This window comes from Phoca vitulina, unplaced genomic scaffold (assembly GCF_004348235.1).
Source record: "Phoca vitulina isolate PV1807 unplaced genomic scaffold, GSC_HSeal_1.0 scaffold15, whole genome shotgun sequence".
Lineage (NCBI taxonomy): Eukaryota > Metazoa > Chordata > Mammalia > Carnivora > Phocidae > Phoca > Phoca vitulina.
This window is the reverse complement of record NW_022589718.1, coordinates 25,809,316-25,836,538: the sequence shown is the minus strand read 5'-3', so window position 1 is coordinate 25,836,538 and position 27,223 is coordinate 25,809,316. Positions and strand designations below refer to the sequence as shown.

Here is a 27,223-nt window from a genome sequence, read left to right as displayed (position 1 = left end):
GTATGGTGACTAACATAACATAATAAAATTAAAAAAAAAAAAAATTGTACCCTTTGCTGAAGATTTCCTAACAATACACTGTGCACAGCACTTACTCCAAACTCCCACAAGATACAGTGCTCCAGTCTCTCTTCTCTCCTGGCAGCTCCCAGGACCCTTCTCTCTCTTCCTCTGTACCCCACAGTGCTGTTTTGATACCTGACTCCCTCTCACCCAGATCTATCCCCTTGTTCCGTAGGCCTCTCATTCTCTCTTTAACCACTGGCAGAGGCCTTCAACTAGTTCCAAGTCCCAGTTTCCAAACCTGCAAACCCACACCCATCTCTGCTTGAGTAAACTAGGATCCACTCCCCTTCAAAATCAGTGGAAGACTATAAATGACACGTTATCTTTTTTCCTCTTACAGGGGATGAAAGAGAGGTAATTCATGTGAACAAATCACATAATAATCACTAGATTAAAGGCAACTATTCTTTTCATAATAGCCCTGCTCTCTTCCCATCTACACCACTACTGAGTTGATGCCAAAGGTAAATGGCGGAAAAGCCCTTCCTTTGGGGCTACCGCTGCAGAAGAGGACATTTTATCATACCACTGGGAAAATCAAAGCCAGCACTGGAATGGGAACCTCTAAGAAAAGACTAGGAAAGGTGAGTCAATATCCCAAGTTTGTGTGTTTGTTAAGTGGCAGAGCTCAGATCCAACTCCAACAGTGTGACTGCAGAACCAGCACCTGTGGTCAACAGAGCGAGGCCTTTCTCAGTGTCATCTTTACCATCACAACTAACAGGTACCAAAAACTAAGTCTATGCCAAATAGGGTACAAGGTGCATCACCAGCATTATTTTTTTAATCCTCACACCAACCCTGTGAAGTAGACACATCATCATCTTCTTTTGATCTAGGTGAGCAGATGGAAGCCCAGAGAAGTTAGGTGGCCTACTCAGGGTGACTAGGGGGCAGATATAAGCATGCACACAGGCCATCGGACTTGGGTTACGGCTCCTGAGCAGTGTGCCATGCTGCCTTTCCATGGGCCACAGGGAACACACCTCCTTCTGCATGGGACTGCAAGAGGGGAAGGACTTGGTGAGGACCAGAGCTCTGGGTACCAATTGTACGGAGGCGTGACCTGTAATGGATGTTGTTACCTTGGATACTCTCAGGCTGGTGGGGCCTGAAGAAAAACCTGTTAGAGTTGACTGAACCTTTTCCAAAGTAGTAAGAAAACTTCATCATGAGACTTAACATAGGACTATGAAAACACCAAAGCATAAGTGACAGCTATCTGCACACCATCTTTACTGTCCAGGCTCTGATGGTCATCATGGTGGGGGAAATGTGGGCAAGAGGAAAGAATCTGGCCTGGAGAGAGACTTGGTCTTCAGCTACAACGTGAGGCTCAGCTTTCTCATCACTAAAGTGGGACTAAAAGAATCTCACCCCTTTGCACCGGATTAAGAAATCCTAAGGATATATGAGTTAATAAATATGAAAATGTTTGAGAGCTCTTTGGAAGAAAGGTGCCAGAGAAACATGACGTGATATTTGTGTGAAATATGTCATGCTTGTATAGACCATCGCACTGAGAGATCTATGCTTCCTACTCTCATTGGACCTACTAGATTGTCAGACTAATGGAAAGTAACCAGAACACCTGATACTATTAGGCAGATATTGAGTATGTAGAAATATGTGAATAGCTTTTCATTTTAGAGTGCCAGTTATTGTTGCCAACTACTACACAGCCAATGGGGTAGGTTACACTTGAACATTATGAGCATAGGTATTTTCCACCATTGACAGGCATGTGCGAACACTCATGGGAAGCCTGGCAGGTTAGATACTCTGAAGGGCTCTCCCTCTACAGTGTAACTACAATATATAATAGAACTAGATCCTAGACAGAATACGCTGCACACACACACACACAAACACACCCACCCACATAGTGTTTAAAATTTTGCTAAGCTCACAAATGGTCCCAGATCAGTAGTGTGCCTTCTTTCCCAGAGAAGCAATTGAATCTCTTCTCTCAAGGCAAGTCCCAGTTTAAGTCCTCAGATTTCTCATAGACTAAGTTCAATCAAATATGAGCTTAAAAAAAAAAAACAGACCAAACACACAGAGAAATAAATCATGTGACACAGGCAGGTAGTTCTCAACAAATGTCTCTTGCCGTCCTTCCATAGGGACTCATTGTTGCTGGGAAGCAAATGTCCAGCCAGCAATGATAGTTTCCAGCCACGTTTGCATCTAGGTGGAGCCGTGAATGCACTTTGGCCAACAGAAAGAAGGCAGAAGTGGTAAAAACCATTTCTCGGCCTGGCCCACAGTGACTACCTCTGTGATCCTCTGCAGTCTCTCCCTGTCCACTAGCAGGATGGTGGTGATCAGGGTGATGCTGGACACCACACGTCAAATATGGCATAGCCTTCACCAGTCAAGGTCCCTTAATGACTGCATGGAGCGAAGTCCCACCTCAAACCACCCACTTGACATTATGCAAGTAAGAAAAGAGATTTAGAATGTTAAGCCACTGAGATTTGGGAGTGTAAGTGTGTAGAAGTCAGTTTGACTTTAACTAACTAATCAGTCATTGTGAGAGTCAGCAAAAACAACTCAAATTTAGCACCAGGGGTTTAAAAGTTTGGGATTACCATAGCTAGAATATAATATGAGACTTATTACGTGTTTAATAAAAGAGAATCAAAATTATCAAGGAAAAAAAGACTATCAAAAATAACCAGGGAGGCATTTTGGACATTAAAAATATAATCACTTAAGTTAAAATTTTGGTGGTCAGCTAAACAGCAGAATAAACACAGCTAAAAAGATGGTAAACTAGAAGATATAAATGAAACACCCAGAAGTCAGCATATAAGAGAGAGAGATTAAAACATGACAGAAAAACTGTAGTGGGTTTGAATGGTGGCTCCTCAAAAGATATGTCTACCCAGAACCTGTGGATGTGACCTTATTTGGGAAAAGGATCTTTACACGTGTAATTAAGTTAGGGAACTTGAGATGAAATCATCCTGGATCATCCACAGGTCTTTACAAGTAGAGGAGAAGATACAGATACCCACACAGGAGAAGGCCATGTGTGGATGGAGACAGTGATCAGTGATGAATCTACAAGCCAAAGGATTCTGGCAGCACCAAGCTAGAGAGAGGGATGGACAGATTCTCCCTTGGAGCCTCTAGAAGGAACCAATCCTGCCAACATCTGGATTCTGACTCTGGCCTCCAGAGCTGTGAGAGAATACATCTCTGTTGTTTAAAGCCACCTTGTTTGTGATAATTTGTTATGGCAGCCCTAGGAAGCTAATATGAGGACTCAGAGATACGAAGAGCAGAATGAGAGGTTCTAATTTACATCTAATAAGAGACCAAGGAGGAAGAATAGGGAGACTGGAGGAAGGTCAGTATTACAGAGATGGCGACTGATAATTTTCCGAACTAATGAAATACATGAATCCTTAGGTGATGACAGCATATAAAAAGGCAGGTTAAATTGTAATATCGTAATTCATATCAAAACAAACTGTAGTGAGAACGCAGAACATCCCTTTCTTCAAAGTATATACCTGGGAGTAGAATTACCTGGTCATGGGTAGTGTTTGCCCCAGATAGTCATGGTTCATACCTGTTGTTCCAAAGTAATGATTCTTAGAAACTTTTTCCTTCTCAAAAGTGTCCTGATTGATTGCATTGATTTTGAACGTCACCCAGTCCCCCCATAAAGACAAAGAAGATCTACAGCAAAACTGACAATGTATCCTGTGAACCTCAAGGGTAAAGCCTGTGGGAACAACCCAACCAATACTACAAAGAGCCACGTGTGGGGGCAGCAGAGGAAGGGCACTTGTGACCCTCTTCTAGAATAATGCCAACACCTTGAGACCTTTTGACGCACATCACCGTCTTCCAACTTACATGACACCTTGCCCTGATTTGGATTTTTAAAAAAACTGTAGTATTCTTGCCAAAAAAAGGTTTATTTGAATCTAGCCATGAGGAAAAATCAGACAAATCTAAAACGCAGCCGGTTTATAAAAGAACTGGCTGGGCTTTTTGAGAATGTTAACATTACAAAAGTCCAAAAAAAAAAAAAAAAAAAGTCAAGGATAATATTCTTAATAGAGAGCAAAAATCATGGCAACCAAATGTACTATTTGAACCTTGATTAGAATTTTTATTTCAAAAGAGTTATAAAGCATACTTTTTGGGCAATTGAGAAAATGTGAAAATAATCATGGTTATATAGGAGAGCATTCTGTACATGCTGAATTATTTAGAGGTGAAGTGTCATGATATCGGCAACTTCTCTGCAACTGGTTCAACAAAAACAAAAATAAAACAAAACAGAAACCTCTATTTCTCAAGTGAGAATAAAGCAAATGTGTCAAATGTTAACAATTAGAGAACCAAGTGAAGGGCACACAAATATTCCCTAATTCTATAATACTCTCAGGATTTCTTTTTTTTTTTTTTTTTAATTTTTTTTTAATTTATTTATTTGACAGAGAGAGACAGCAATAGAGGGAATACAAACAGGGGGAGTGGGAGAGGGAGAAGCAGGCTCCCCGCTGAGCAGGAGCCTGACGTGGGGCTCGATCCCAGGACCCCGGGATCATGACCTGAGCCGAAGGCAGACGCTTAACGACTGAGCCACCCAGGCGCCCCAATACTCTCAGGATTTCTTTAGCTTGAAGATTTTTTATTATAAAAATCTGGGAAATATTCAGATGATGGAATTCTATTCAGCAATAAAAAGGAACAAATCATGGATATGAACCTCAAAGCTATTCAGTTCAGCTCAGTAAAAGAAGCAAGACCCAAGAGACCATGTATTGAACGACTCCATTTATGTGAAATATCCATAGGAGGCAAAGCTAAAAAGTCATAAAGTAGATTAGTGGTTGTCTGGGGTAGAGGTAGTGACAAATGGGAGTTAACAACAAACGTGCATGAGGAGTCAGACCACCAAGATGAGAAGAGAGAACAAGAACTGGGACCAAACTCTGAGGAGCCCCAGTGTGAAGGAACTGGCAAAAAAAAAAGGAGTCGGTGGAAATTACTAGAAGGTGAGATTGAGAGGTGAGAGGACACTCAGAACCTAACAGAGACAGTCTCTAGAAGGCAAACATGGTCAAAAGGTAAAATGCCACAGAGGTGCTGGAAGATGTCACTGGATCTTGCTATAAGAAGGTGTTGGGTGAACTTAGGAAGAGCAGTTATGGTAGGAAGAAGACATCAAAAGTCAAACTGAACTTCACATACCTGCCCAACCTGAGTCTGAGCTGAAGCCTCCTAACCTGCTTCCTGCTTCCACCCTTACCTTAAGTGGTTCCTCATCTCCGCACCCCAGTAGCCAGAGTGATCTTTCTAAAATGAAAGGTGCATCACTCCGCTCTTCCGCTCAAAACCCTCCAGAGGCGTTCCCTGTACTCCGGACATGATTCAAAGTCTGCACCATGACCTGCAGAGACCTGACGTGGCCTTGAGTTAGTTCAGGTCCTTCGAGAAGGAGACCCTGAGCCAAGAGTAGACACACATGGGATGTACAGGGGAAGCATCTATGATGAATGCAGGGGAGGACGCGAGAGTAGGCAGGAAAGGGCTGACATGTGTAGAAAGGAGACGGAGAAGGAAAGGGTTGGGTAGAAAGAATCTCACAATTCTAAGAAATTTGGGCCAGGCTGAGGGGGTGCCTTCAACCAAAGTCACCAGCAGGGGAATGGGCCGGCCTTGGACCCCTGCCTTGCTCACTCTTCGGTGAGGATCAGCCTGGGAGATGTGGGGTTGCGGCACCCACACAATGGTGGCCTGTGGGTTAACTATAAAATCTGGAAATCTGAGCAGTGCATTTTCAGGGCTGCCACACCACTTGTTACTTTTCAGACCTCATCTGCCACCCTCCCCATCACTCACCTCCAATGACCCCAGCATGGGCCAGCCTCAGACCTGTATCCGTGCTGGTCCCTCTGCTTGGCAGGCTTTGCCCTCAGATATCTACATGGCTGGCCCCCTTACTTTCTTTAGGTCTCTGCTCAAATTCAAATTCCATCTAAACAGAGAGGCATTTCCAGACCACTCTGTCAAATGGCATTCTCATCGTTCTTGGTACACTTAACCTTTAACTTTCTCCATAGAATTTATTGCGCCTGACATTATTTATAACCTATTTGTTTATTTGTGGCACTTCACAGGAACAGACGTTTCATGAGGGTAGAAACTTTGTCCTGCTTTTTTCGTGGGTGTCCCCAGTGCCTAGAAGAGTGTATCTCTGGGCCCGTGGAAGGCACTGGATAATTTCTGAATGAATGATAAGTGAATGATGAACATCTTTTATGTCCACAGAGCTAGTGCTCTGAGAATATTTATTTAATGAATGAATGAGTCAGGTGCTGTCCCAGGAGGTGGGGATAGAGCACTGAATGAGACCAAGTCCCTGATGTCATGGAGCATACATTCCGTCATAAAACTAAAAGATTGATGACTGCCTGCTGGAGCCTCATAGATCATTTATGAAAGCAGAGGAATCTTGTCATAAGTTCCTTTAAGTTCACTTTAAAGGAGCAAACTCTTCCAGGAGACTATCCCAGGAAAGAAGGTAACGTGGCCCATGGGTTGAACAAGCCCAGCGGTCTTTGTTTTTATCTGTGAGTTTATATTTTAATTCTAGAAGTCAAGCATTGGTTTACATTGTGCCTGAAGCCTTTCCCAGTGGTGTCTCCTTAAGAAACCGTTAACTGAGCTTGGCTTCTGTGAGCTCAATTCTGAGACTTACAAAGCAAACATTTTCTTAAAATACCAACCCAGTTCTGTTCAACAAAATCAAACATTGTCTGAGGTTTTTGCTCCAAGTAAAAAAAGGCCCTTTTCACTCCTCCCAATATTATCTAAAGACCTGGGAACCCATGGTCTACTTGTGTCATCAGTAGGTACATGACGAGAAGCTTCCATACAAGCTGCGTCTTGGCCTTGCCACTCTGTGTTTGCTGCTGGTCCATCGGACCACAGACAGACGGACGTCTCAGGTGAAACATACCAAGAGCTCAGGAGAAACCGTATGTGAAAACTGAAGCCAAGTCACTCCAGCCCTCTGAAAATGTACGAACAACGTGGCATCAAGGAGTAGCGATTATGGTGAGAAAAGATTAAGTAGAATACACCACCAATTAAATGGTGGAGACATTTCAAAATAAAGACAGCAAACCGTAAACCTAAGATTCATTCTTAATCCCCCAGGCCCACTCATAAAGCCATTTTTGCATCTCATTTTTTTTTCCTTATGTGATCGAGGGGGTACTGATTGCCATGTAGGAGTCAACCTCTGGACTCATGCTCACCTGGACTTGAAACTGAATCAATCTAGAAAGAGGGATAGGGACCAAAATGACAGATAAGGTGATCAAGCCAACCAATGTGTTTGCCGTTTTTTCAAAACTGAATTTCCTGGATTTTCCCTGTGTAACCCACCAGGGTGGCCACTCAGCCTTTCGGGACGTCTGGAGGCCCGGGCTGAGCAACTCTGTATGCCGAGCCAGGGGCTGCGCCGGGCAAATGGATCAGGGCTGAGAGAATAAATAGTTCCTCGTGGTCACACTGGGGACTTCTTCCCTTGGCCACCCCTCTTTTCGCTGCCATGACTCTGTGTGGGGGTTTCCTCCAGTGAAACCAGAGGGGGATGGAGTCTGTCAGATATTTCCCCAAAAGAATGAAACTTTATATTCTTCTAGGAAATTGGTAGTGAAGGATGTGATTTTAAATAGAAATTTCTGGCCTAGGTTTCTAATCCCCCAAATCCTACCTCAAGCCAGACCATTTTCCTTCTTTTTAAAATCATAACGCTGCCTCTTACCAGGGCAAGGGGTGTGTGTAAAAACTAAATTCTTGGTTTGAAAAGGAAATGTGTGGACATCTGGCTTCCAATGCTAACCGAAGCTGCAGTTCCAGCTGTGTTGTCCCCCCCTGATGGCAGCGAGGGGGAGACACAAGGTTCAACAACAAGAGCACCTTTCCTTTGACGGGAGCCGGGGCCAGAAAGTTTAGGGAGGACGGATCCCCAACGACAGATAAGAAACAGCCCCTTCCTATAGCATTGGGATTCACATCCCTGAAGCCCTCAACTCCCTCTTTTTTTAAGAAATGAGGGGCGCCTGGATGGCTCAGTCATTAAGCATCTGCTTTCGGCTCAGATCATGATCCCAGGGTCCTGGGATGGAGCCCCACGTCAGGCTCCCTGCTCAGCAGGAAGCCTGCTTCTCCCTCTCCCTCTGCTGCTCCCCCAGCTTGTGCTCTCTCTCTCTGTCAAATAAATAAAAAAATCTTTTAAAAAAAGAAAAGAAAAGAACTGAGCTGAGAAAGACTCTGAGGCCACAAAGTCGAGAGAGGGACATGGACCAGACTAGAACCTACATCTCTGGCTTCCAGCTCATGGCTCCCCCCGCGCACATCTCTTCAAGAGACCAGAGAAGCGACTGGGCCAACACCCAGCACTGGCCTATTAATGTGGACAAGGAGGGACTCCTGTGAGGGGAGAAGGGGTCGGATTTGGCAATGAATTGAAAAAATATAAAATATGGTTAAGTAAAATAACAAAGCAATCCGGTTTTGGCAGAAGCATCGCCTTTTTATTTCACGTTATTAAGGAATTCTTACTCTCCTGCTGACCACAAAACCACCCGGAAGACAGCCTGGGGCAGGAGACCTTCTACCTCACACCATGTCGCCCCTGGGAACTGTTGTTTCTGAGAACTTTTCCAGACTCTCCATTGTAAATGTCTCAAACTCCCAAACCTGCAATCTCTGGGGAATACAAAAGAAGTCCTTTCAAATCACCAGGGCGCTGGCTTACTCACCAACTTGGAATTTAGTAAAAAGGCAAACCGTCAGAGTTTTAGGTTGGGTGTCTACTTGCCTCTTTTTTTTATTTATTTATTTTTTTATTTTTATTTATTTAATTTTATTTTATTATGTTATGTTAGTCGCCATACATTACATCATTAGTTTTTGATGTAGTGTTCCATGATTCATTGTTTGCGTATAACACCCAGTGCTCCATGCATTACGTGCCCTCCTTAATACCCATCACCAGGCTCACCCATCCCCCCACCCCCTCCCCTCTAGAACCCTCAGTTTGTTTCTCAGAGTCCATAGTCTCTTAAAATCTTTGAGTTTGCAAGATACTTAATGATACCCGTTTCTGCTTTGTATTTCTAGGGCCCGTCCTGGGTTGGGTGTGGACTGGCCTGGGGGAGAAGAGGACAGAAAGAAGCACAGAGCTCAGTCCGAGGCGATCTTTGCCATTTCTGCTTGGATCTTTCATCTGCGGTGAGCCTGAGAACGTCCCCCTTGAAAGACTGGCAGTGGGATGTCCCTTTCTGTTAGGAGTGGGGGTGGGATGGGGAAGAGAGAAACTGGCCTAGTGTTTAAGATAAAGCAGTTTCCAAGTAACTTTAGAACAAATACAAAGAGGCATTTACTGAGTTCCCACTGAGTGTCAGGGAGCATGAGTGGGATGTGGGGCAACTCGGACTCCCTCTCCATTGAGGGGCTGCCGTGGCCTCCCAGGCCCCCAGAACCAAGTGTAATTAGAAGCAATGGTCCAGAGATGCATCTTGGTGGTCTGGGTCAGGATCCCAGATGTGGCTTATCAAAAGAGGCCTGTTTAAACCATTCCTCACAACTGTTCAGCCTCGGCCATTTGAGATAAGTAGCTAAGTGTCTGAGGTTGAATCCTCTCTTTTATACTCACCCCCAGAAGCGCTTATTGTTCACATTGTCCATTGAGGCTCACAAAGGAGGGTTTAAAAACATAGTTGCCCATGAGGTTGCTTCGTCTGGAGGAAGCCTGGAAAGGCACTGACTCACGCACTCAGGGTAGCTGAGCGTGCAGGCATATGCCAGGCATGTAAGGCCGCTACGAGATCACTGTCTGAGGGACAGACACTCGCTGCACAGGGTGGGGCTGCCCTCGGGCCACTTCCTTGAGAGCAGGAAAGGAGAGGAGGGCATGATGTCATGGGAGGAGCACAGGATTTTGTACTCATGGTTCTGCTGTTTATGGCCTTTGTGATCTTGGGCAAGTAATTTATTACCTCACAGCCTTGATTTGCTCATCCGCGAAATGGGGATAACTATGCCTACCATACAGGGTTTTACGAGGATTGATTGATGTAGTATTTGAAAGCACCTAGCACTGAGTGCTACAGATATACAGGCATATAAATACTGCAGACATCTGGGAAATGTACATTCTGCTCCCGGCTTGACTGAATCTGGAAGACAATAGGAGTGCTGTCGAGATATAGGCCATCCATTGTCTTCTCTACCAACCAGAGGCTGCGTGGCGAAAATGCTGAGTGATGGATGGGGGTAGAGGTCCTCTGTTCTGGTCCTATTTACTCACTTCCTGGCTAGGTGACCTCAGACAAGCTGCTTACCCTCTCTAGACTTAAGGTCTCTCATCTGCAAAGATGCCCTTATGTAACTCCTGACAACTTCCTGGCATCAAGCTGAGAAAGAAAGAAGTAATTGTCTTTATTTGCAGGAAACATGATCTTGCATATTCTTGTATGCAGAGAATCCGATGGAATCCACAAAATACTATTAGAACTAATAAACAAATTCAACAAGGTCGCCACATACAAGATCAACACCCCCAAACCAACTGGGCTTTCATATGCTGCAAAAATGAAATTAAGAAAATAATTCCATTCAGAACAATATCAAAAAGAATGAAGTGCTTTGAAATATCTAACAAAAGAAGTGCAAGACTTACGCATGGAAAATTATCAAAGATGGCTGAAAGGGTTTAGAACGTGAATAATTGGAAATACATCCCATGTTTACAGATCAGAAGACATCATGTTGTTGAGGTGGCAATGCTTTCTAAATTGTTCTAAATTCGATACAATCCCTATCAAAATCCTAGCTGAGTTTCTTTTTCTTTTTCTTTTCTTTTTCCCAGAAGTTGATAAGCTTATCTTAAAACTCACTGGGAAATACAAGTGACTGAGAATAGACAAAAACATCTTTAAAAACAAGCACAGGGGTGCCTGGGTGGCTCAGTTGGTTAAGCGACTGCCTTCGGCTCAGGTCATGATCCTGGAGTCCTGGGATGGAGTCCCACATCGGGCTCCCTACTCAGCGGGGAGTCTGCTTCTCCCTCTGACCCTCTCCCCTCTCATGCTCTCTCTATCTCATTCTCTCTCTCAAATAAATAAATAAAATCTTAAAAAAAAAAACAAGCACGAAGTCGGGGGTTAAGAATCACATCCTGATTTCAAAACTTACTACAAAGCTAAGTAATCATGACAGTATGGTTCTGGCATAAGGAGGGACATATGGAATAAAACAGAGAGCCCAGGAATAAACTCTAACATTTATGGTCAGTTGCTTTTCAACAAAAGTGTCAAGAAAATTCAGTAGGAAAGGAATACTCCTTTTGACACATGGTGCCATGTGACTACTTCACATGATACAAAAATTAACTCAAAACGGATTGCAAACCTAAATGTAAGAGCTAAAAGTACAAAACTCTTAAAAGGAAACACAGGAGTAAATCTTCATGGTGTTGGCTTAAGCAGCTATTTCTTACAGATGACACGAAAAGTACAAGTGATAAAGGGGAAAAAATCAATGAATAGACTTCATTAAATGCTTTGACACTTGAAGCCCCTCCATTAAGAAAGTGAAAAAACAGCCTGACTCCTAAGAGAAAATATTTGCAAGTTATATTTCCTCTAAGAAAAGTATATCCAAAATGAATGAAAAACTCCTACACCTAATAATAGAAACAGATAACCCAATTTTTAAAAATGGATAATATAATTTGAATAGACATCCTTCCCAAGAAGTTATCAAATAGCCACTAAGTGTGTTATGTCAAGCATCATTAATCATTAGGGAAAAATGCAACTCAAAACCACAGTGAAATACCACTTCTCACCCTCTAGAATGGTGATAATGAAAAAAGACAATGACAAGTGTTACCGAGGATGTAGAGAAATGGGACTCCCTCATACATTGCTGGTGGGAATGTAAAGTCATGCAGCTATTTTGGAAAGCCAGTTTGGCAGTTTCTCAAAATGTTAAACATAGAATTACCACATGACTCAGCAATTCTACTCCTAAGTACCTACCCAGAAGAAAAGACAACATATGTCTATACAAAGACTTTGTACGTGAATGTTTGTAGCAGCATCATTCACATCAGCCGAAGAGTGGAAACAACCCAAATGTTCATCAGCTGGTGAATGGATAAATGCAATATGGTCTATCTGTATAATGGAAGACTCCTTGCCAGTGGAAAGGAAAGATGTACTGATACAACATGGATGGACCTCAAAATCATTATGAGTAGTGAAAGAAGCGAGACACAAAAAAAACACATATCCTATCGTTTGATCTATATAAAATGTCCAGAAAAAGTTAATCTTTAGAGAAAGAAGGTAAATTAGTGGTTGCCTAATGTGGTTGCTGGAAGTGGGAATGAGGAGCAACTACAGGGTATAAGGTTTTGTTGTGGGGTGATGGAAATAGTCTAAAATTATATTGTGATGATAGTTGCACACCTCTGTAAATATATTAAAAATCATTGAATTGTATACTATAAATGGGTGGATTTTATGGCATGTAAATAAAACTGTAATAATAATTTTAAAAGATCAGTTGAGATCACAACTATATAAACTATATATAGTCTTGAAACCTTGAGGGGACCTCTTGACCTCTTTTTCTTCTCTCTTTCTTCTCTTGACATAATCTTCCCAAGGGACCTCATCTATCTACATAATTTCCCACCTCTCTGAGGACAACTCTGAAATCTTTATCTCTAAGCCATCATGACTGGTAAAAAATCACCACCCAGATATCTTGCAAGTGCCCAAGGTATGAGAATATAAACAACTGATTTAGATACTGCATTGAGATATTTTACTGAAATATGAACTGGCCTGTTCTTTTCTTATGTATTTCCCTCCATTGTGTTTCAAGCAGACATCCAGCCCCTTTTGTCTTTGGAGTGGTCTGTGTTTCTGGAAAAACAGCTGATATTGCCTAATGGACACACTCTTTCCTTTGGGACATTTTATCATCTCAAATTGAGCTCATTTGAACACACTGTGAACATGTCTCTGAAGGCAGGATGGGCTACATAATTTGTAGGACCTAGTGCAACATGACAATGTGGGATTCCTTGTTCGTAAGTTATTAAGAATTTCAAAATAGTGACAGCAGAGCATGAAAGCAAGAACAGGGTCCCTATAAGCACGGGGCCCAGTGTGACTGCATAGGTCACACACCCATGAAACTTGTCCTGGTGAAAATTTTTCCTCCAGACCATGGGAGAGGTAAGAAGGATTTACTGATCCAGTGAGAGCAGAAAATGATGCACTAGCTGCTGGCAGAACTCCATGGGGAGGACTGACGTCTGAGAGACACAAGGGAGGCTGGAGTCAAGGCACAAGGTTTTCCAGCTCAGAGCAGCAGAGCCTGGTCTCTGGGACACACAGGGATTCACATGTGGGCATTTGGTGGGAACCAGGGTGGACCAATGACAATGGCTACTGTCCTCAATGCCTTAGGATTATATATGACCCAGGACCTTTGCATAACCCTAGACGAGGAAGAGAAATCACCCCACTACCCACCCAGCAGTGACTAAGACTGAATTTCCACTGAGCCCAGTGGGATGGGAGGCAGAGTCAGATTTAGGATTTTTTTTTTAGTTGTGGTAAGATACAGATAATATAAAATTCACCATTTTAACCATTTTTCAGTTTGCAGTTCAGTAGCATTAAGTACATTCATGCTATTGTGCAACCATCACCATCATCTACCTCCAGAACTTCTCTTATCCCAAACTGAAACTCTGTCCTATTAAACACTAACTTCCCATTCCTCCCGGCCCCTAGTTACCACCATTCTACCTCCTGCCTCTATGAATCTGACTACCCCAGGTACCTCACATAAGTGGAGTCATCTAATATTTGTCTTTTTGTGTATAGCTTATTTGACTTAGCATGTTTTCAGGTTCACCCATAGATTTAGATTTTTGGGGGGTCAGACTTATTTTTAAATTGTAAATTTCTATTTTTCATTTTTATTTTTTTCAAATTTTTATTTAAATTCTAATTGTTAACATATAGTGTAATATTGTTTTCAGGAGTAGAATTCAGTGATTCATCACTTGCATTGGTTTTTTTTTTTAAAGAAGATAAAGACATGCACTGTTTCTTACACATTCAAGATTGTGAACTTGGATCCACTTACACACAGATTAATTCATTAACATTACCATAGGACTAGCTTGAATTCTTGTCTGATACTGAGACTTTTTTTTTCTCTGATCCTCCACATCCAGCCAGTCTTGCCCATTCCCTCTCCACAGAGCCTAGCAAATCCTTGACCCCAGGTTCATTCTGCTTCTGAGGACCCGACTCCCAGGTGAGTTCTCACCTCAGACCTGGATGGCCTCCCTCAGATCCACACTGCTCAGTGATGTCACAGTAAGCATCTCAAAGCCCAGTCCTAGTCTCCACATGTTTCTCCTCTTTCCCACCTCTGCCCCTTGACTTGCATAAGACCAGCCACCCTTATGGCCTTTCCTCCAAGTTTCAACCTGTCCAAATCCTTCAGGCTTTATTTAAATATCAGCACCTCAGCAAACCTTTCCTCTTCACCACACGCTCTCAGAAATGGTCTCTGTATCTCTTGTGCCTATTCTAGTCTGTCCTGTGATTATATTTATTTCAACACATATTTAGTTGCTCCAGCTTAATTGCAAGTTCATCTAAGACAGAAGCTGTGTCCTGGTCATCTTTAGAACAGCAACTTATTTAGAATAGTAAATGTTCAATATATTCTCGCATAGAGAATATTCATATATGAATGTATTGTATGCATATAGGTCCACATTATATGTTGTTGCAGTTACCAAATTCTGCGGTTCAGACAGTAAGCGGTAAAGGAATTAGCAAATAGATCTCAAAGCACCCCGCAGCTCTGAAAGGTTACTATCTGTGGGTCAAGGTTTTTAGAGGAGAGACATTTTATTTTGGCTTGAAAGAGATAGATAGGTAAGTTGGCATCTGCGCTGGAGCAGAGCCCTTCCAGAAGTAATAAGTAGTATAAGCAAAGGAAGGACTGAGAGTTCCCAGAGAGGCCTCCAACAAAAATAGGGAGGTGACAAGGGAGAGGCGAAGAGATCACTCGATCATTCTCCAGAATTCCATTCCAACGGGTATTTCACAACTGGCCAACAGGACCCTGAAGGGTAGGGACTAATCTGATGTCCACTGAGGGAAACTCCTGAGGTGAATTTTCGAGACACCCACACAGCTGGCTCTCATTTCAAAAGAACAAACAGATGGCTGGGATTCGGTCAATAAAGTCGTTTTTTTTCCTTCTGATTATTTTAGCTTTTAGCTAGATGTTGAAGTACATGCTGACACAGTCTGAGAGTGAATTCTTTGGAACATGATTTTCTGATCTGCTCCGTCAGAGCTTGGGGAAGTTATGTAAGGAGCATAAAGGAGAGCGGCCAGCCTTCAATGACCATCCGTGGCCCGGGGAAGTAGGGAGGATGGCTGAGCTGCATCCGAGCACCACCCCCAGTCTTCTAGATGGATCCACCTCCTCCTTGATCGGATCTTTGATGAAACCTCACAGAAAGCTTCTTTGAATCTCATTCCACTTCAGCTTATACATCCTGGGAGAGCTTAGTAAGGGTGAGAAAAGAAGCAGAGCCACCCAGGCAGGGAAGCCCCTCTCTGAAAGAGTGGTGGGTCCAGAGCAGAGCTGAGAGCTCAGGTAGAGGAGCCTACCAGACAAACAGGCAGGAAGGGTAGCAAAGGATGCCTGGGCTTCTGTCCCTGTGCATTTGGGGGTCGCCAGATCCCAGCCGGCCTCAGAGCCCTGTGCTTGGTGAGGCTCTGCCCTTACCTAGCTGCTGGGTCTGAATCTTGGGCCTCGGGCTCCTGTTCTGCACAATGAGACAAATAAATGCACTAGCATTTCTAAGGCTGCTTCTGGTTTTTACATTTTGTAATTCTGAATGCCTCTGGGGGAAATTTTGGATTGGGATATAGTGGGTTTTGTTACATATTCCCAAGCTCATTCACATAGTTTTAATGTTATATCTTACACTGATGAATGCATGCTAAAATGGAGTCTGAATGTACAGGGAGGGATGTCTTGGTTTGGGACGGGGCCAGCTGGCTAAGCTGCAGGGGAAGGGGATAGACTGGGAGTAACAGGAACATGGAATCAGATCCACCCACAGAGCCCAGCACAAAGGAGGACAGCCCTGGGTGATGGGGAGTCCAGGAGGACAGGCTAAAAGTAGCAATGGTGTTGCTATGGGCCCTGGGGGAGGAGAAGCACATCCAGTGTGAAGGTGAAGGGGGGAACTTAGAAGCCTATGGAATATGGCCAGAAGGACTCCAGAATCCAGTGAGATCAACACACATATATGAATGCACCAGTGGTTTGTTAAAGAACAGTGGAACCCTTAGTAGATGAGGTTCAGCAACAAAACTCTAGAGTCTACAAAAAAGATAGATAACATAAGACTTCCACCACAGGGTCGGACGGAAGTCCAGTTACTGGCTGAACCAACAGGATCCAACAAACATGAATGGAGTGTCTTTTTTGGGCAAGTACTGGGCCCAGATGCAGAGACTGCTAACACTCCATTGCCCTTGAGCAAGTGTAGACCAAAAGCAGGATGGATTGCTGTGTGGACTGGTTTGGTCTGCAGGGGTAGCTCGAGGGACCCACCTGGGGATTGGAAGGCCTTCAGAGGCTAGAAACAAGGCTTCAGAGGCCCAATAGACTGTCTTTAGTCCTGCTTCTTAAAGGGGCAGTGGTAGCCCCCATGAGATGATAGTATTCCATGAAGGATGATGACAGTGGCCTTCACCATGGGTCTCCTGAGCCCTGGCTGGCTGTTGTTTGCAAGCCTGCAACACAGACTGAGAAAACCAAACCAAACCAAACCACAAAACACTGCTTTATGCCCCCTAGGCTGGAAAATATCTTTTTAAAAACTCTTTTAGGGGCGCCTGGGTGGCTCAGTTGGTTAAGCGACTGCCTTCGGCTCAGGTCATGATCCCGGAGTCCTGGGATCGAGTCCCACATCGGGCTCCTTGCTCAGCGGGGAGCCTGCTTCTCCCTCTGACCTTCTACCCTCTCATGCTGTTTCTCTCTTGATCGCTCTCAAATAAATAAATAAATAAATAAATAAAATCTTAAAAAAAAATAAAAACTCTTAGTGTGAAGATATTTCTCTAAGTCACAAGGGCAGTGCAATGGACCAAATGTTTGTCTCCCTAAAAAATTCATATATTAAAGTCTAATTTCCAATGTGATGTTCTTAAGAGGCTGGGCCTCTGGGAGGTGCTTAGGTCATGAGGATGGAGCCTTCATGAATGGGATTAGTGCCCTTATAAAAGGGACCCCAGAGAACGCTCTCACCCTCTTTCTGCCATGTGAGGACACAATGAGGAAATGGTCATTTACAACCCAGAAGAGTATCCTCGCCAGAACCAACCACACTGGCATGCTGATCAGAGACTTCCAGCCCCAAGAACTGCGAAAAATAAATTTCTGTTGTTTATAAGCCACCTAAACTATGGCTCTCTGTTATAACAGCCTGAAGCAGAACGGGGGCTTTATCAATGCTAAATTAGAATGTCTGCTTACTCAACCACAGATGAGCACATTCCACTGGATACGGGTATATGTTTAATTTAATATTTCGAATAGAGAAATCATATTGTTCAAAAGACAGGCAATAAGACATCTCCTTCCCTTCTTCGTCTCTCATCTATCTCTAAGAGGGAACCATGGTTCTAGTTTCTTGTGTATGTTTAAAGGTATGTTTTTCCTCCAATTGGCAAAAATCCTTGGCTGGGCCCTGATGACCCTGAATGGGGGTGCCTCCCAGCAGGGGCTGCTTGCACCTCCTGCCTCCTGGTGGGGCCCGGCCAGACAGAGGGTGGGAGAGAGTGTTTGTGACAGGAGACTAGGAGAACATGTGTGAAAAAATTTTAAAATAACTGACCACTCACATAATACATGGCCTGGCTGCTGGGAACACCTCAGGGTGAGTGACTTGGGGGCCTTTTTCAGGAGTGTAGACCCTGGTGACTTTTCTGAGGTCAGGCCTGACGTGGCCTGGCCTCACATCTGCCCTCTTTGGTGGACTCTTGGTGGGTTGTCTTCCAGGTCAGGGTGTACCCTAGAGAGGGTCCACCTCCTTTATCAAGGAGAACACACCAAAGCCCAGAAATGGAGCTCACATAGCCAGTGAGGGTGGGCCTGGGGGGATAACCCTTTAATTCAGGCTTTCATTACCTGTACCCCCAACAGGGGCGGGGGCTGACATGGGTGGGGAGTGTATTCAAGGCTGGGCCTGTGGTCTGCCAGTGAATGACTAGAAGCCCAATATTTGAGGTTTTCTCCCAAACACCTATGTTCGTTTAAGGTTTTTGCCTTCAACCATGAAAGCAGAATGTTTTCTCAAGCCCACCTGAGAAAGCCAAATCCTTATACATGTAGATAATTTTTCAGGGAAAACTAGACGGGCTGCAGAGCAGGGCACTGACTTATTTGCCTTGTGTACAGAATCTGGAAGAAGAGCCAAGGTCCAGGGACCTCTCAGGGAAACTCTATGGGTGGCTTACCCACTACATCCCTAGATGTGGGGACCTCCATCCCTCTCACCCTCCCCTCAGAGCAGCATCCTTGTCCAGGGCCATCAGCGGCCGGTGGGGTGAACCACAGACTACTTTCTTCAAATGCGTTAAAGAGGTCAAAGAGGACTCACTGTGATCCTAACAGGAGAAGGATGCAGAATGTCATCAAGAACCCCATTTGATAACCCTTTCCCTCCACCCCACCGTGGCCCCTGAGAATCTCCTTTGAGCCTCATGACTATTCCCAGCACCTAGAACAGGGCACTTAGAACATTCCCAACATAGATCTGGCACTCACTAAGTGCACACTTAACCCCAGGGCTCCTCTTTCCCAGGCCTCCCATCTTGAAAGCCATGGGAACTCAGGACTAAGAAGATGATATGATTTATCCGATGTCCCAGCGGGTCCTAGCAGTCAGGAGAAGAACCCTGGCACCCTGCCCTCCCTTCTGCTCTCTCTCTGGTCCACCAGCGCTTCCCAACCTGCTTCACATCAGACATTTGGGTTGGACAACGTGGGGTGAACACACAAGGTTGTTCATCCCCAGGTGACTGGGCAGGGGACCAGGCCCCTTGGCACACCTGCGACCCATTCATGGGTCCCACCTGGGACACTCTGCTGCAGACACGTGCATGCATTCTCACGGTGGCCCCACTCGTCCTCCTGTTGCACGCCTGGCTACCACAGAAGCTCTTAAAGGCAGGCACCCAGGGGGAGTTACTTCATCAAGGGGTAAAATATCTGCCATAACCCCGACTACAAGTCTGTTTATGATCCCAGTCTGAGCAGCCCTTTGTCCAAATGAGACTGCTCCACATGGTTCCATGACCTGTCTGCCAGACCCTTTCTCCCTGCGATGGAAACGGCTGAAGGTAGGACTAGGTTATGATCAAGCACAATATCCAACGAGAGCCAAATGCTACACACAGGAGCCAGGGGAGCCCCAGACCTGCTCCAGGTCCTCTCCTGGAGGATGGTGGACACAATGGCGCTATTCATGGAAGGGGGCTCTGAAACTTGAGTATGTGTTGTTTAAACTGAAATAAATGTTACCATGCTGACTCAGGCTCCCTCCAAAATAATTTTAAATGTCCTTTAACCCATTTTTGGCATATCATTCATGATGAAGCAGGTACTGAGAGCAGTGTGCTTCAACCAAACTCCCAGAAGCCTTGGCAGGAGGAATATGGTCCTATCAATCAACACTGGGGTGAGGGGAAGGGGAAGTGGAGAGCAGCCATGGTTTGAGGACGGTGCGGGTGGACCTTCTGGAAAACAGTTTGCTGTTATTATAATCAAAAGCTTTCACCACATTTTTAAGCTTTCCCCACAGCCCTAACCATTCCCTTCTTCAGGGAGTCAGGTTCCAGCAGCTGAATGCCATAGAACAAGAACGCCCTCTCATCACCAAGGAAGCCAAGAGAAACACACTTTTTGAAAAGTGGCACTTCGGTGTAGAGAGGTCTGCTGATGGGAGCTTAAATAATGGCGTGCCAAGAAAGATTATTTTTGTAAATTCCTGGAACACACTTTTTTCTCTGGGCATGAGCCGGTTACTGCTCTTCACACTTCTGTTGCCCTGCACTTTACCTAGTCAGCCTGCTTCTCGAGGCAGCGTGATTGGGACCCCTTAGAAAAGTATGGTTATGTGTCCTCGGGAAGTAAATGACAAAATGTAGACCAAGTTCATGCAGATGGGAAGACAGAGTTAACTGTGCATCTGTGAGAAATAGCCTCCACCAGCTTGGGGCACCCAGAGAGATAAGAAGTCCATTCACTGGGGATCCACTGGGATCCACAGGAGCAATTTCTGCCTTTTACCCCCATGGTTATTCCACATGTTTCTGGAACTGTCCTTTAAGACACTCTCTCTGATCCCCTAAAGGGCCAATTCCAGGTGAATATCCTACTCCAACTTGAAATCTATTCTGATAAAATTTACTTCCCCTAATGGACGGGCCTCCAAACTTTCCCGTCTCTGGTCTCTGCTCACAGGAGTCCCAGACTCTGAATGCCTCCTGGTCTTGGAACCGATTCAGGCTCCCTTCCTCTTACTTCCTCCTACCCTCTCAGTACCATGTTAGCCTCGGCGAGTGCCGCCTCCAAGCTGCTCTTCAAATTCAACTCCTTACTTACAGTCCATCACGAAGAATAGACGCTTGAACGTTTGAAGTGGAAGAGGAAGAAAGGAGGAGCTTACTGGGTTATTTCCAATTCAGCTTTCAAAGCCTTCCATCAACTGCATGACTTTTTTTTCAAATTCATCTCTAGCCCTTCAACCCACACCAGGTGGGGAATAGGTTTAGTGCCCCTTCGCCTGCCTTGTTCTGCCTCTCTGATTTGCTTGTACTGTGGCCCTCACATCTCGCAGACTTCATAGGTTTCTTTCTTTTCTTTTTTTTTTTTCTTAAGATCTGGCCTAAAATACATCTCCTGCTAAAAATCTTTCCATTCATCTTTCAATGTTTAGTTCTAGATGGAATTAAATGGAAATGTTCAAGCCCAGTGTAACTCCCAATAATACTTCCCCTCCCTTGCATTGTGGACACTTATCTCTATGCCATTCTTTCTCACAAAGCCCCACAAACTTCCTATAAAATGCAATTAGTTACTGTTCGGTGTGTGTGATACACTGCATTAATGTTCCAGACAATTCCTGTCCCCACTGAGAGAGGATTATGCATCCCTGACCTACTGGCATCAAGCTTGGCAATATAATTTGCTTTGGCCAATGGAATGAGGGGATGTGACTTGTGCCACCTTGAGCAGAGGTTCTAAGCATTGCCACGTCATTCTGCCGTGTTCCTTTTCCCTTAGCCACGTGAGCAGCACGTCTCATATAGAAGTTGCTTTTTCAGCCTGGGTCTCAAAATGAAGAGGAAATGGGGCAGAGTTAGTCCTTAAAGTCCATGTACCTGAGTGAGAGATAAACCTTGGTTTTAAGCCTCTGATACAGCTTGTTACTACAACATAATTTAGCCTAATGTTAGTGATAAAGTGTGTAATAGGTACAGGTTTTATAATGGTGGCTTTACACGAGGTGTCCCATTCTGTCCTCCAGCAAGCCTGCTGGGTTAGTTTTCCTTTCTCCATTCTACTGACAGATAATATTCAAACTCAAAAGTACTCAAATTCTGAAAGTTAAGAGGTGACAGAATAGATGAAATCAAGTCTTCTGCAACAAATTCACAGCTCTTTCCTCTCTACCATGTGTTAAAGGTTGAATTGTGTTCTCCCAAAACATGTTGACACTCTATCCCGTAGTACCTGTGACTGTGACTCTATTTGGAACCAAGGTCTTTGCTGATGTATTCAAGTTAAAATGAAGTCATTAGGATGGGCCCTAATCCAATATAACTGGTGTCCTTGTAAGAGGAGAAGAGACACAGAGATACACAGGGAGAACACCATGAGACAACAGAGGCAGAGACTAGAGTAAAACATCAATGCATCTACGGGCCAGGGAATACCAAGGATTGCTGGCAACACCAGAAGCTAAGAGAAAATCATGAAAGAAATTCTCCCCTAGAGTTTCCCAAGAGAGCATGGCTCTGCCAACACCTTGATTTCCGATCACCAGCCTCCAGAACTCCAAGGTCAAGGTGCCAGCAGGTTTCGTTTCCGGTGAGGCCTCTCTCCTTGGCTTGCAGATGGTGCCTTCTCACCGTTTCGTCACATGGCCTTTTCTCTGAGTACATTTATTCTTGGTGTCTCTTCCTCTTCTGAAAGGCCAGCAGTCAGATTGGATTGGGCCCTCTCTAACAGCCTCACTTCAACTTACTCACCTCTTTAAAGACTGTATCTTTACAGTCTGTACTGTATACATTACATTCTGAGCTACTAGGGGTTGGGACTTCAATACATAAATTTTGGAGGGAAACAATTCAGCCCTTTTCATTCATCTTAGAATATCAGTAGGTACCTGATCTGTCTCTCCTTCTCAACTTGATTGTGGGCTCCCCATATGAAAGACCCTGTTTTAAGATTCTGTGTATCCCCAGCAATCAGTTGTTTGATGGATCTTCTTGATCACTTTTGAGATTTTGTTCACATTTGTCCTGACGTCAATATATATTTTGGAGGAGAAAAAAAAAATCAGCTGCAGGGGCTTCATGTCAATGACTGGGCTAGATGATTTCCCAGGTTCCTTATGCATCCTGTGACTGTTCATTCCCCATCACTGTCCATGTGGCCTCCCAAAAAATTCTCCTCTCTAGAATTTCAGTCATTTGTTTCGTTTCTTATATTTAGGCCTCCCAAGAGTTGCCAGTCCTAACATTTTCTAATTCCCTATGCACTGCTCATTTTCATGTCTGCATCTGGCAGCACCTGAGATCCTGGCCTGACTTGAGACCTGGAAACTGAGGGAACAGGCTCAGGGCAGTGCACTGGGCTGCCCGAAGTTGTCCAGCACCATCCTGACCCTGAGAGGACTCCAGCCAAGTTTTTCCAGCTCCAAGGCCAATAACCTAGTATTCCTCATTATGCAAAGATAAGAACACCAAAGGCTTTATGTCTTGTGGGCAGTAATTCATGTAATGAAGTGAGATCATAGTCTCTCTTAGGAATTCCGATGACCCTTATAACAGTATATCTTTTAGTACCAAAAGGATCCAGCGTGCTTCCTTTGTCGATTCATAAAATGCTCAAATGCTCAAACCATATGTTTAAGTACAATTCCCAATGGATATATCCTTCCTTAAATGAAAACAGAGGAATTTTTCAACATCAAGTGGAAAACTAAGCATGGCTATTGGGAGGAATAGTCTAAATGTAGCCCTGAGTCAGTTCCAGGGCAGTGGAGATGATACCAGCTTCATGGTCTAGCACCTCCTGGCCCCCAGTCCTGCTCCAAGCCATACTTTCACTCAGTAGGTACGAGACAAACCCAAAGACATGTGCACATGAACATGAGCCATTCTGTGTACAATATTGCTTCCATGGGGCACCTGGGTAGCGCAGTCGGTTAAGGCATCCGACTCTTGGTTTCAGCTCGGGTGGTAATCTCAGGGTCATGAGATCGAGTCCCATGTGGGGCTCCGCACTCAGTGCGGAGTCTGCTTGAGATTCTCTCTCCTTCTCCCTCTGCCCCTCCCGCTCGTGCTCTCTCTCTCTCTCTCTCAAATAAATAAATCTTTAAAGAAATATTGCTTCTATAAAAGAGAGAAAGCCAACGTAAGTAAGGCTTTCAAATAATACATCTTACCATCTAAAAATATTCAGGCAGAATGCATATGGAGCTCTTATGGCTTCCTCAGGCTAGCCTCAGTTTGACCATGAAGGCGAGATCATTGCCAGACACTCATGGGCTCTGCCTGTCCCACCATGGAAAGGGCTCTTCCATCATGAGTGGACAAGTGAAAACACCCCTAGCCTGAGAAGAAAGTGTGGTCACCGCATGACTGACGCTTTGTGCCATTTATTCCTTGTGCCAATATCAGGAATGTGGGTCTGACAATCAAAAGGCCATGCCACTGGCTTGGTTTCTCTGTGGAGGCTGTCATGGTCCCCTTTTACTCACTGGAGCCCTGCTTTCTAAAATGGATTTTGTTCATTTTTCCACGGGGAACGGAGAAAACTGCACGTGGCACTTTATGAATTGGGTCTCCCAGCCAAAGCTCTGAAAGACAACTGGAGTGGGGGTGGTCTGCGGGTGCGAAACCCCATGGGACAGAACTGAAGTCAGGCTGTGATACACAATAACATCTATGTGTGACCCGGCAGCCTGCGAACCAGCTCCCTGCAAGGGGAGAAGCATGCCAAGTGAGGACGAGAGGACTTTTGTTCATCCTCTTTATCTTACAGAGGCTGCTTGTGTGTCTGTTGGGGGAAATTAAAAAATAAACAAGTAAATTCCTTGCCTTTGTGCCGTCTGGATTTTTTTCTCCCCATGCTCTCATTTCTAATTCTCTAAAGTATCTCCCCCACCTTAATTTTATCACATTTTTATGTACACATGCAACCGGTACCCACGCATGAAGTCAGAGATATCAATTTGTCTTTCTAGACTCCTTTGGGTTTGCCTCTGTGTGGAGATCCATAATGAGATCCAAGAGTTCTCATCCTCTTCCTGTTAACATAATTTATAGAGTTTTCCCTGTGCTCGGAGCACGTAGCTAAGTCCTGCATAAGCAGCAATAACAGTGCATTCTTAACAGCCTCCCTGGACAGTTTGCTAAATTCTTTCTGAGAGCCTCTTGCTGGCCCTTACAAAGGTTAGCTAAAAAACAAACTGGAAGCTGGGAATCCAACTGTGAGAGCAGAAAGTATGTTCTATAGCACAGAGAGAGGACTGAATTTGTGGAATCACATTTGGCGTTCTGGCGATCCCTAATGAAGATCATTTTTACGCAAAAATCAGCTTCCCAAACCCAAGCATGCTCTGGGTTGGCTAGGGTTTTGTTTTCCTTTGTTTTAACAGATACTAAAAGTTAAAGATGGGAATCTGAACTACAAAACAATTTTTTTTTCTTCTCCATGTCATTTTACTTGGCCCAAGAAGGCAAAAGAAGGGCAAGTGGCATTGCTAAGTAATACTTCAGGATATGACCTACAAATTCTTTCCACGCAATCCACGAATCCCATTCGTAATTTTCATAGTCTAGCATATTGATAAACAAGCCAAAACACCTCCAGGATGACAGATGACTGCAGAGCAAAGGGACAGAAGGAATTCGGTACAAATACACGAAGACCTGTTGACTTTTTAGCTTGAACTTAGAAAGTACGGAGTTAACTAGAATTTTTATTTGTGAAACAAATAACGACTTTTAACATCATCTATTCGTGTAGTTCTCTGTTCTCCTCACCAAAACAGGTCCTTGAGATAACTTTTGGAGAACAACACTACTGTGAAAAAGAAGTCTCAGCCAAGAACTTTGTTGTCCCAAAGGGCTAGGGAAACATGAACGTTTAAATCAGACTTCAATGCCAGGAGCTGTTCCCTGTTGGACTCCAGTCCCCCCCACCCCCACCCCACCCAGAAGAGGACACAGTACTCACCAGTCATTAGGGTGTAGTAATTGGGGTAAGAGAGACTGGGAAAGTCGGGGGTCAAGTAATCCACTTTTACTCCCCTGCTCGTGATCTCTTTGAAACCAGGCAAGGACTCCAGGGCCTCATCACTGATGTAGTCTGAGCGAAAACCATCCAGCAGAAACACCAGGAGCTTCCGGCCGGCAGTGGCTGGCTGCGCCAGGCCGAGCGCGAGCACCAGCAGGAGGGCCCTGAGCTTCACTGCCATAGTGCCAGGAGCCCGCCCGCCCGGCTGTGCCAGCCCTCCTCTTGCAGAGACTGAGGATGGAGAATCTGGAGCTATTCTCTCTTCTAGGGGCTGGACCTTGACTGCTGGCCTTCCTGAGCCAAGTTCACTTTCAGAATTTAAAGGTACAGCACCCCCTTTTAAAAACATCTATGCTCATCCTTTACTAGAAAGTCCGGAGACCAACTCCTTCGGAGAAGCCGGGTCCCCACACAACCCAGAATCAACACCAGGGGAGACAGGGCGACCTTATTATTTTGGGTGAGTGTTCCAGAAACACAGGCACCCACAGAGAGGTAGAATTTTAGAAGATGACGGAAGCCCACGCTAACTTTGCAGTTGGGCTAACCAAAGGGTGGGGCCCAAGAAAAGGACAATCTTAATTTGCTGCTATCCCACGCCTCTGCCTAATTTAAACTCTCTGACTGACTTTTTCACTTACAATTTAGTAACACGAACCTCTTCATCCAGGATAGAAACAAGAGATGATAAAATTAGGTGGGCACATTTGTGAACTTTTCAGCGGTGTCTCTGTCACCATCACATTTAAAAACAAATTACTTGTCTAAGTCTTAGCCACTTATTTTTTTTCCCTATGCGTCTATCTACAGTGTTTATTGTCCTGTTTTTCAAGTTGCTGGTGTCCAAACCCATCTGCAGGAGGAGGTGGCTCTCACCCTTTGGGGCAGGGGCGGCCTGGGCTCACTTGGGGAAAGGTTAAGGACTCCGAATTTTAAGGATGAGCATACGTGGGGTATCCACTTTCCTCTGCTTCACTTCTCATCTCCCTCAGCTCCCTGAGCAGATTACAACTCCCTGAGTCCACAGGTCCTCAGAGCCTCGCAAGGCGTCACTTGCATCTGCTGTGACATGTCCAGGTGGGGACACTGGTGATGTGGCCTATCTTGTTTTATGGTGATCTTATTGTTTTATGATCATGTGTAGACAGTTTCTCTAAAGTTTTGGGTCAATAACTTATTGTAAATAAGCCCCTTTAATATACATACCAACATACGAGAAAAGAAAGAAACGTATAGGATGGAATTCTAACCAAATCCCAGCATTGCCTACAGTAAGAGTCCTCCTAATCTTTTACCTTCTGGCCTGGGAAAGGTTGGAAATAAAAGCTAAAAGACAATAGATCAGAAAGTGTGGTTAATATTAACTGCCCCAGGTCTTGTGGTCCAAAGTCTATGTGTTTGTTATCTGGAGGATCTTGTTTGGATGTGATTATCAGCACCTAATACT

General features: G+C 44.5%; 1 protein-coding gene across 2 annotated transcripts in view; it reads right to left on the bottom strand.

Moving 5' to 3' along the window:
• The window catches only part of ENPP6 (ectonucleotide pyrophosphatase/phosphodiesterase 6), a 118,717-nt gene extending 92,684 nt beyond the window's left edge, over window positions 1-26,033 (bottom strand). For both annotated transcript variants that reach the window (XM_032413670.1, XM_032413671.1), the window contains exon 1: window positions 25,717-26,033. In XM_032413670.1, coding sequence (XP_032269561.1) covers window positions 25,717-25,957 — 241 coding nt within the window. In that variant the 5' untranslated portion in view covers window positions 25,958-26,033. The remainder of the gene's footprint in view (window positions 1-25,716) is intronic.
• Between the last annotated feature and the right edge of the window lie 1,190 nt (window positions 26,034-27,223).